Raw genomic sequence first — 12,036 nt, 5'->3', positions numbered from 1 at the left:
GCTAATTGAAATTGATTTTTGAAAAAAGAACAACTGAGGGTAACTACAAGACTACACAGTGATACAGGAAGGCTACAGGCAGGACAAAAAATTTTAAAGTGAAAAAGGAGATTTCTTGATTTTAAAATGCACACAATTTGCTAACGTCCCATTGTTACCAAGACACTTCCCCCCCCACAAACACTGCTCAGATGCCCTCCTTGGACTTTTCCACTGAAGGCTGCCTGGACTTAGACAGAGGAGATGAGCCCATGGTAAGACTTGTAAGGGTCCCCCATCTCCTCTCAATTGCTCTTTTGTTTGCTGATTTTTTTTTTTAACTGATGTTGAGCAAGGGACCTGGGGACCTGCAGGGAGAGTCAACTCACCTCATAGTCGATGTCTAAGGCATCCGCCTCGCCCTTGGTGCGGAAGTGCTGTGTGTGCTTGTCCACAGAGAAGTTCACCTGCTTGCCGACCCGCTCAATGAGGACCGAGTGCCAGTGCTGGTCATCCAGCAGACTGCCCAGGGTGGCCGAGGGTGGGCTGCTGCTGAGCCGAGGTTTGCTGTCATCTGTGAAGGGGAGAGGAAGACTGGATGGCATCTGTGCCCAAGGGCAGCCTTGCATACTAGAATATTCTGCAAGCTAGGCCAGGTCTCTCTATCCTAAAGGTAAGGAATGATTCTCTCTCTCCAGGACCAGAGCCCTGCTGGATTTGTAAAGGGATAACATGCTTTGCCCACAGATTCCAGAACCAAATTCTAGGTCAGGTGATATACACACCCCTTTCTGGATGCGAAAGGACATGTTTTCAGAACATGAACAATTAAGTAATAAAATGCACCATATCCTAATGGCCATCAATAATATTGGAAACAGGGAATATCACATTTAGAAATAATACAAATTCTTTGTGTTTGAGTGGTTTTTGAATGGAGAAAATGAATCTTGAGTTATGCTTTGGAGGAAAAGTAAATTCTGGATAAGTAAAGGGAAGCCAGTGGGCACCGAGTTAGGTAAGTCTGAAGGTAAAGGCAAAGGTGAGGAAATAATCATTTTAGCTGCCATTTTCAAGTGCCTGCTACATGAACAGCACTTAAATAGGAAGTTTATACCCTCCACCTTTAATCCCCCAAGGGAAAATTATTATCCTCATTTCATGAATAAGGAACCTGAGGATCAGTGAGGTTAAGCATCCATGACCCAGAGGTGCAACTAGCATTCAAATCCAGGTCCACTTGACCCTTTTTACTCTGTTTGTGGCATGGGCCATATGCACTGATTCTGTCTAAACTGAGCTTGGAAGACACCTCTTAAGAGGCTGTGAGAGATTCAGGGAGAGAGGTACATTTTTTTCTATCTAGTTCTCCCTCCCCTCTGGCCCTTCTCCAATTTTATGGAAGTTCCTGCCAGTACCCTTTTGTCAAAAAAAATTGCAGCATTTTTTCCCCCTTCAGAATAGCTCAGACTTAGTGAAATGAACAGTTCAATGCAATTAATTAAGACTTATGTGTAAACTTTCAAGTTTGTGAACGTTTTATTGTTTGGTGCCCTTAGAAACTGAAAGCTAAATGTGTCCCACTTCTCTCCTAAGATGCATTTTAGCACAGCTGCAACAGACTGCTCAACAGTGAGGCATTAAGGGGGCAGGAGCTGCCATTTCCCCTGTAGGTTGCTCACTCCCATCTCCATTATGGCCCCAAGGCACTGCTTCCTGCACTGAACAACACTTGGTTGCTTCACATGGGGGTGGTGGTGGGCATCAAACTTATTGCAACTGAAAAATGATAGATTGTGCATTCATCACTGACTTTATTTCATAATTTGTTCATTATTTCTTCAACAACTTTTAAGTTCTCACAGTTGGTCAAATTTTGCTAATGATTAAAAATTATTTTTTCTTTTTCTTCCTCCTCCTCCCTTCCCTCTCTCCATCCTTTCCTTTTTTCTCTTCTTCCTTCCTTCCTTCTTTCCTTCCTTCCTTCCTTCTCCCCTCCTTCTCCCTCTTTCTTCCTTCTTTCCTTGAATAAAAAGGTAATGATATCTACCTCTGCCTTGGCTACAGTGGCAGGTGATGTATAAAGGAGATAAAAGAAATACAGAGTTAACTTGCATCCCGAGGCTGGGGGGGGCGGATAAAAAAGAAATACAGAGTTAAAAGACACACTCCCCTCCCTAAAAGTCTTAATGGAGTCTCTCAATAAGTAAATTGATAAAAAGTGTGCTGGTAGCATATAGTGTTTAGTGCCAGGAGCCAAACAAGTGCAGGGTAAGGAGCTGTGAATCTCCAGTAGAGCAGTGACAGGTCTGAGATTTGGCTGGAAGAAGGAGCGCCAACACAGCCAGGAGAAGCAGGTGCCAAGACTCGGAGGTGCAAGGAAACATGGTGGGGGAGTCCATGCAGCAGTATCATGATCATGCCAGCCTAGCTTATACCATCCAGGACTAATGCTACCAGCACACTTTTTTTTTATCAATTTACTTATTGAGAGACTCCATTAAGACTTTTAGGGAGGGGAGTGTGTGCGAAGTAACTGTGTATTTTATTTCCTTTTAAGCAATGGGCGTTTGGTGAATTAGTAAATCAGAGATTACCAACTCAAATTAACATTCAAGAAATTTATTAAGAACTCAAATCACACTGAGGATGAGAAGAGAGAGTCTTTAACTTTTTTTTGTTTTTTGCTTTTTCTTATATAAAAAACATTATTTTGGCAGCTGCATGAAAATTTGATTAGAAGGCGAGGCTGGCTGTAAGACTAACAGTAATCTAGATGAAAGACCCAGGGCCTTAAGTAAAGAGAGGGAAGGAAGGATGGATTTCCAAGTGATAATATGGTGGTGGTCTCTCTTGGATATTGTCACTTGGATATTGGAGGGGCGGAGATAAAGGGAGACTCCCCTAAGGATGATCTCTAGGTTTTGTTTTTGCTTTTGTTTTTTTTTTCCTTGTGCAGGTGGGTGGACAATGGTACCAGTCATGAGACACAAAGAGAGAAACTAGAACACCTCCCTCTCTCTTTCTCTTCACACAACATACACACACCACACACCCTTTATTTATAAAATAAAATTTGTCCAAGAGCTAACAAACTATTGAAGGAAACTTAGTGTGCCTTATAAACAGTTGGTTCTAGGTAATAAGCCAAGTAAAATTAATATTAGAGGTTTCACTTTGATGTGTGTCTCAATTTTCTTCTTAAAAGGGGAAAAATCATTTAACAATTATTTCTTAACAATAAGTCAGAAACAAACATTTGAAAATGTAAATCCACTGTAAGTCACAGAAAGAAGAATAAAAGGAAAAGGAATCACATCCTTTCTCCCTACTTATTCATTCTATGTGCTGCTTTTGGTGGGTTTTAGTGATATACTGAGTACTTTCAGAGAGCCAATGAAAATGATTAAAACCAAATATTTAAATATTTTATATATTATTATTCCAGCTTCAGAAGACAAATTTAATTATAAATGAGTCAAAGTAACTATTTAACTTTTTGGATATAGTAATGAATCTTCCTCCCATCCCTGTTTCCAATATGCTAATCTTCTATATATTCCCTATAGGTAATCACTGTTATTAATGGCCTGTTTCTCCTTCCAGAAAAAAAAAATTAGGCACATGCAAGCCATATATACTTTATACATGTATATATGTATGTATTTGTGTATATATACTTTATATGTACATATATATTTTATATATGCAATTTATAAATGCAATATATATGCATTTTACATATGCATATAGATGGCAATATATGCAATACTCTATATATGCAATTATATGTATTCTTTATTTCTCCTCATTTAATTTTTTACCCTAATGGTGAAATACAATGCACATTTTTATGGACCTTTTCATTTTCACTTAATCTATCCTAGGAATTTTCTTACATTAGTATATAAAAAGTTGTCTCATTCTTTTTTGCAGCTGCACAGTATTTATTGAATGAAACATGTTATATGTATTAGCCAGTTTTCTATTGATAAATATTTAGGTAGTCTAACTATTGTTGATACCTAATACTGCTGATATACCTTGTATGTAGCCATCATTTTGGATGTGTGCAAGCCTTTCTGTCGCATGCTTTCTTAGGTAAGGAATGAACGGTCAAAAGTGTTCACCATTTGCAATTTTGACAGGCACTGCCAAATTGTCCCCTACAAAAGTTGTGCCTATTCAAACTCCTACCAGCAATTTATGAGAATGACTTTTCTCCACAGGCTTGTCTAGAAAATATGTTCAAGCTTTTGGAATTCTGCCTGTGTGATAGGCAAAAACAGTATATTTCTTAGCAGTTTTAATATACATTTCCCTTAAACTGAATGAGTTTGAAAATATTTTCATTTTATTTTTTATGATCTATCTCCTCATATTTCTTGCTTATTTTTCTGTCATTTTCTTATTGATTTCTATTTAGTCCATTTTCTGTAACATTAATTGTGCCAAAATCTTTTTGCTGTTGTCTTTTGCTTTTGCCTTTTTTCTTTGTTTTTTAATTCTAATTTTTTTTTTATCATTCAGACATTCTTTTGCTGAAAAAGCCATCATTTTCTTTTTCTTTTATGGCTTATTTTATGGATTTGTGTTATAGTTTAACATGACCTCCCTTTCTGAGATCATTAAAGAATTCTCCCATTTTCTTGCACTTCATTTCATTTGGACTTTATTCTGGTATATGACATAAGGTAGAGTTCTTCCTTTATTTTATCTCTTTAAATGGTTAACTATAGGGGGGCCTGGGTGGCTCAGTCGTTTAGCGTTTAGCGTCTAACTTCGGCTCAGGTCATGATCCCAGGGTCCTGGGACCGAGCCCCACATCGGGCTCCCTGCTCAGCGGGTAGCCTGCTTCTCCCTCTCCCACTCCCCCTGCTTGTGTTCCCTCTCTCGCTGTGTCTCTCTCTCTGTCAAATAAATAAATAAAATCTTTAAAAAAAATAAATAAATGGTTAACTAGATGTCCCAAGTCCATTGTTTTTAAATCCTTGGGTGATTTCTTTAAGTTAACCAAGTGTATAATTTTCAAATATAATAAGAAACACTACTAAGTTGGATGAATTGATTTGTTACATTGATCAGACTGAGGTTCAGTGCGCATGTATATTGGTGTCTTTAAATCCTAAAACTCCAAGAAGTAAATTTCCAAGTTGGCTGCTGTCCCCGTATTCTACTTCCATCCACTGCCACCATCATCACCACATTCTCCATGCCTCAGAACATCTGGGCAGGAGGAAGCAGAGTCAGCATTCATAACACCATCCACATCCTTATCAAGGTTAAAGTCGGCCTTCCTCTCCCACACCTTAACCTTGCCTCAGCAAGTTTGCTATTTCATCCAACAATCCCACTGATAATCTAAGATTCAGAGGAATGAATGTGTGTATCTTCTTAAATAAAAGGCAGCTACTTCCCTCTTACTGCATCTAATGAAAACATGAGCTTTAATTAACACTCTTACCTTCTCATGCAAAATAGGTTATGAAAATTTCATGAATATTTATAACAATTTTTGACCTTCCCTCAAAAGTGAATTAATATTGTTCCTTCTTTACATTGTTTACTTAATTTAGCCAAATCTTTTGTATTGCCCAGAAATAATGCAAAATAAAAATCCCACCATTATTATTGAAAAAAATATAAATCAGTAAGTATTGAGGGACTAAAAAAATGTTCATAACTTTTTATCTAGCACCAACATTCTGGAAGTCTCTTCTAAGAAAACAAACTGAATCATGGTGATTTCTTTTTCAAAATGTCTAATAATTTAAAAATTGGAAGTAAAGTCTGAACATTTGGAAAGAGAGGAAAAAAAATAAACTTTGAATAAACTTCGGCAGAATCAGCAGATGGGATATTACATAGACATCTATATGATACTTATAAAGTACTTATATAATTTCAAACGTATACTCAGTAGTGATCGCCATTTTTTGATAAAATTAAAAAGTAACAACTTATAAAAGGGATATTAAATAGTTTACCCCTTCCTGATTTAAATTATATAAAGGCAGGATAGAGAAGTACATATCAAAACTAAATCACAACTTTGGAAAAGAAACAAATAAGCACTATGTGAGAATAAACCAAAGAACGCACTTATTAAAATATTAACCGAAGCTTTCATTTTCTTTCTTTTTTGTTTTCTCTGTATTTATAGTGGGCATAACTATCTTTCATAATGGGAAAAATAAATAAACTTCATTAAAAACAAATTCGTTATCCTGCATAGCTGGTTCACTGAAAACTATATATGAGTGATGTGTAAATTATTGACTATCCCCTCCAGTTCAAGTTACTTTTTAATCAACAAAAAAAATGGCAAATGTGAATGAATTTCACCCACTCCTCCATCAATTATCCCATGGTAACACTATAAATCTTCTATTAAAACAAATGGAGTGAAAATTAGTTTGTTTAAACAATTAGGGAAACAGGGAATTTCTGAAATTCATCAAGAAGGATGTTTTGAATCGTATCTACACTAGGTGTTACTGTGAAGAAAGAAGAATGTTAGTTCTAGGAAATGTTCTATCTTACCTAGAAATGTTCATTATTAGAAATGAAGAAAAACTTAATTCTTGAGAGATTATCAAACTCCGTAACCTGAATTATATATCTCAAGTTTTACCTCAGTGGCAAGTGATATTCACCTACTCGCTTTAACTAGTTTCTAATTTCCTAAGGTGAGATAAAATTTCCCATGGACAACTGTAGAGGTCAAAGACAAAAATATGCAGAAGTTAGCTTTCCGGCCAGGAACATGTTAGGGGAAAAACAAAACAAAAAACAACACTTTTACTAATTAAATAAAAACTTGTTTTCATGTGATTTGAGATATAGTTAAAATGAAACAATGTAAATACTGCTCAAGGCCCTAAAGCACATAACAATTTTTACAGGAAGCTTGAAATGTTTCCAAAATATTTCTAACTTAATTTTTCATCTTTCTCCCCCACCAACATACTGTGGGTAAACATGTCAATTTCTTTACCCTTGGAACTAACATCTTCTGTCTAAGGACATACATATCACAGTGTTTTCACCCAAAAGTCTTCTTTGATTAGATCTCCTTGCTTGGTCTTATCTGAACAATTCAAACATGGATGTCACTTTAACTTTCTCAATCTTTGAACTTCAGATAGCCTGAACAAAAGGGAATGGGAACTCTTGTTTAAGATTGTATTTCAGCAAAAAGTCACTTGTGGAAAGGCCTTCATTTACAATTAATGAAATAGGTGGGCACTCATATGGAAGTCCCCAATGCCTGACTTCATCTGACCTTCAGAACTAACCTTTCCACTTGTAATTTTTCAGATTATCAACATTGGTATTCACATATTATTAAGCATCTCACATAAAGTGAGCACTTTATTTATGTTGTTTCAATTCTTCATGAACAAAACCCTACAAAAAGTGTTGTGTCAAAGAAGCCACATGACTTACTCAAGCAAACAAAGAATTAGGGTGACAATCAAGCTCTATCTGACTCCAACACTAATATTCTCACCACTACCTTACTGAGAAAAAAATATACTCCCACTCACCCTCGTTTCTTACCTTCTGAACATCTGCATCCCACCATAGATACATGTATGTTATGTAGCTTAGCTTAGCGGGAATGAAGAGTCTCAGGAAAGAATTCGATGGATGGAAAGCAGAGAGTTGTAGAAAAGAAGAATGGGGCAATGCTAAAGGAGAAGCATAGGCTTTAGAATGAGAAGGCAAATTTCAACTCCATGGGTTACCCAGTATTTTAAAGACCCTTGCTTGGAAAGATGCAGGGCTAATGAATATTCTCCCATATGCCCAAATGAGACTTTCTGGAAAAAAAAATCAGAAACTAACTGTAAGCAACATGATTCCAGTGGGCTTGACACTCAAACCAGAACAAATCTTTATGTATCATTAAAACAATGAAACATAGGTCTTTAGTTAGGGAATTTATAAATCTCATTCAATAAAACACTCTCTAGATTTATGGGTGGTTGCTCAAGTCCAGACTCTAATTTGTATCCATCTTCTGTGACTTCACTACCTTAAAAATATGCTATCTCAATACAGTTATGGTATATGGTTTTGGTAGCATAGAATCATATACTTTAAGTTAATATTACAAAGTTAAAATCTAAATAGAAATAATTATTTTACCACGTTGAGAACTCCCTGAAATCAGGGACTGGTAAATCAACTTTTAACTCCCTGTGGCTAGTTCAGCACCTGACTTAACATACTTGTTCAACAGATTCCTGTTACATTAATAACAAAAGTAATGAAAAATGGGGTGCACCTTGATCTCCTGACACTTTGAAACACTGGAATTCCTTTACTATTTTTATAATAAAATGTCCATTTAAGTCAGGGTTCATCCATAAAGCATTTCTGGGCTCCTCTCCCCCACTCCATTGTCACAGCTTACCCATGAACATGGACTTCATGATATTTAATATGTAATTGTTTTATAAAGGTTTAGAACATTTTAATTATTAATGTCAGGACATTGGGGTAGGCCTGGAGGAGGTTCCAACCCCAGGTCTACAATAATGGAACTATGTGATCTTGGGCAACTGACTGCACATCACTGACCATCAGTTCCTTCACCTGTAAAATGGGTTTGGATATAGTTTGTAGGACTGTCATGTGACTTTAAATGGAATACATATTTAATATATCTAGTATAGTGCTTAAGTGCAGGCTCTTTTTTTTAAGATTTTATTTATATATTTGACAGAGAGACACAATGAGAGAAAGAATACAAGGAGGGGGAGTGGGAGAGGGAGAAGCAGGCTTCCCGCGGAGCAGGGAGCCCGATGCCGGGCTTGATCCCAGAACTCTGGGATCATGACCTGAGTGGAAGGCAGACACTTAATGACTGAGCCACCCAGGTGCCCCGAGTGCAGGCTCTTGAAAAACAGTAGCACTCAAAATATCTTCCATAGTATTCAGTACAAACTCAGAAACACGTTAAACATTTTATACATGTGTGTGGGTTGGCTCATTCAAATGTCTAGATTTCAAAAGAGCTAATGTCAATGTCCATTTGACTTTTTGGAGAATGTGCAATTCTTTCACCAGTATCTCAAGATATCACAATGAGTTGATTATTCACTCAACTGCTTTGGCCTCTGCATCCTATGCTTGCCTCCCCAAGGGCATTGCTGTGCATGTGTTTATGCTATTCCTGGATTCTCACTTTACTACAGCTGTACTCATTGCAGTTGCACATTCTGCCTCAGTTCAAAGGCACTGAACTCTTGTAAGGATGAATGACCTACATGTAGTATTGATGTCTTGCTTAGTTCTTACAACAGTTTCCCAGTCATGTAATATCTGCTCTTTGATTCTCCCACCTGCATGTACGGGTTAGTGCCGTTGGAATTCTGCAGAGGTCAGACTGTCACAGGTGGTGTGAATGAGGTGTGTTACAAAGTGAGAAGAGGAACGGACTAAGAAAAGAAATCTCTTTCCCATTAGTACTTCTAGAAAAAAAAATCATTTTTCTTCCCTAAGAAATTAATTAAATGGGAATGACCTAGGTCGGTTTCACCATAGAACTGACCTCTCCAAGTCAGCCACAGAAGGGGTAATTGGCAATGAATCAGTCAGAAAAGAGCATCACTTACGAAGAACCACAGCCAATATGGATCCAAAGGCCAGCCTCGGCAACTGGCCATGGTGCTGAACCCCTCCACTCCTAGAATTGCTGAATTGTAACGTCAGATTATATAAGGGACACACACTGGATAATTGTCACTAAAGGATGCACCGCTGGAGTGTCCATGGGATCTGGGAAGGGAAAAATTACCTCTTCATTGGCCTAGCACCATCCTTTAGCCCACTAACTTGTATTCTCAGATTCTTCCTCCCTTCTTCCTTCTCTCTCCCTCTTCCTCTCCTTCCTCCCTCCCTCTCGCCCTCTCTCTCCTTCCCCTTTTTCCTTCCCTCCCTCCCTCTCTCTCTCTGCTTCTTACCTTCTCTCCTTCTCTCCCCTCCATTCCTTCCCTCCCTCTTTCTCTTTCTCTCACTCTTCCTGTCTCTCCCTCCTTCCCTCCCTCCCTCTCTGCCTCTCACTCCCCCTCCCTCCCTCCCCTCCTCTTCACATGCCTTTCTTCCTTCCTTCTTTCCTTCCATTATTGATTCATTTCTTTAAAAAAATTAAAAAAATAAAAGATAAACATAAGCCAATCAGAGAAAGACAATTATATGATTTCACTCATACATGGAACTTAAGAAACAAAACAGATGAACATAGGGGAAGGGAGGGTAAAATAAAATAAGATGCAATCAGAGAGGGAGACAAACCATAAGAGACTCTTAACTCTAGGAAACAGAGGGTTGCTGGAGGGGAGGTGGGTGGGGGGATGGGGTAACGGGGATGGACATTAAGGAGGGCGCATGATGTAATGGGCACTGGGTGTTATACACAACTGATGAATCACTAAACTCTACCTCTGAAACTAATAATACAGTATAAGTTAATTAATTGATTTTAAATAAAATTTAAAAAAAGATAAACATGATCGTGGATAATATGAACTCTTTCCATTTTGGAAGCTGTGTGGCAACATGGAAAGAACATGAATTTTGTATAATATGTAAAATTTCATATAAATAATTAAGAAAAAAACATTTGAAAAACATGCCAAAATGTTAATAGGAGAAATGACTGAATTATAGGATTTCAGTTGACTTATTTTCTTTTCCTTCAATATAATTACCTTTGTTTTTTTTTCTTCAGGTTTTCTAAAACTGACATATTTTATAACCTGAAGAAAATAGTAAAAAATAATTAGATATAGCTACATTTTAATAGTGACCATACCTAATAGCTAGCTGTGTAAATTGAAAGAGTGATTTATCCTTTATGAGACTAATATTCCTTATAGGTAATCTGGGGCTAATATTTACTTACCTATTAGGGCTGCTTTGAGGATTGGACAGGATACTAACATATTGTGGGTATTCTGTAAATATCAGGGTTCCATCATAAGAGAGAGAGAGAGTCTCATGGGGAAGTCAGGAGCACAGTCTTGGGGGTGAGCAAGCCCAACAGTAATAATGTGTATTGTGTCAGGCCCTGATATTTGAGATGGAAACCCATTTTTACATTGTACTCATTTTACCTTGAGTACCTATATTAGGTGGGTGCTTTACTAAATTCTGGAACTACAGCAATGAACAAATCTTATCTTTCCCTTGTGCAACCTACATTACAGATTTTCTATTATGAGAAAATCAGAACAATTATCATCCTCCTTTCCCCTTAGTGCTTTCAGAGAGATCTGTTAGCTCTTTCTGAGGTATGAAGGGCTAAAGAACTGATATGTGGCAGCATCTCCCTAGAGAAAAAACACGAAGATTGGTACTAATCTTCAAGAAACCTGGGTGGCTGCTTCAAACAGGTAAGTACAGGGAACACTCAAATCCACAACATTTCATTTTCCAAGCAGATGAAGAAATTCTCAAACTGTAGAATACTGAAAGAACATATTCTTACTACTGAATCATTCACTAAATGAGGTTTTACTTTGTCACCACGATGATTAGAAATACAGTGAACGTGGAATCTGGGGGAAAAAAAACCAAAAACTTTTCTTTTCCATGTATCACAGCAAGGAGCAAGTCTTATTCATTTTATATACCATTTCTTTTTTTTAACTTTTTTTATTTTATTATATTCTGTTAATCACCATACATTACATCATTAGTTTTTGATGTAGCGTTCCATGATTCATTGTTTGCGTATAACATCCAGTGCTCCATTCAGTATGTTCCCTCCTTAATACCCATCAACAGGCTAACCCATCCCCCCACCCCTGTCACCTCTAGAACCCTCAGTTTGTTTCTCAGAGTCCATAGTCTTTCATGGTTCATCTCCCCCTCCCACTCCTCCCTTCATTTTTTCCCTTCCTACTATCTTCTTCTTTTTTTTTTAACATATAATATATTATTTGTTTCAGAGGTACGGGTCTGTGATTCAACAGTCTTAACACAATTCACAGCACTCACCATAGCACATACCCTCCCCAGTGTCTATCACCCAGCCACCCCATC

The 12,036-nt window shown here is 37.4% G+C and overlaps 1 protein-coding gene across 2 annotated transcripts in view; it reads right to left on the bottom strand.

Moving 5' to 3' along the window:
• CNTNAP5 (contactin associated protein family member 5) overlaps positions 1-12,036 on the bottom strand; it is an 855,278-nt gene that overhangs the window by 450,396 nt on the left and 392,846 nt on the right. For both annotated transcript variants that reach the window (XM_028101360.1, XM_028101361.1), the window contains exon 6: positions 369-553. In XM_028101360.1, coding sequence (XP_027957161.1) covers positions 369-553 — 185 coding nt within the window. The remainder of the gene's footprint in view (positions 1-368; positions 554-12,036) is intronic.

This window comes from Eumetopias jubatus, unplaced genomic scaffold, assembly GCF_037043125.1.
Source record: "Eumetopias jubatus isolate StellerSeaLion01/CBP00866 unplaced genomic scaffold, mEumJub1_p1.0 scaffold_3, whole genome shotgun sequence".
NCBI lineage: Eukaryota > Metazoa > Chordata > Mammalia > Carnivora > Otariidae > Eumetopias > Eumetopias jubatus.
The sequence above is the reverse complement of the archived record's forward strand: the minus strand, read 5'-3'. Positions and strand labels throughout refer to the sequence as shown.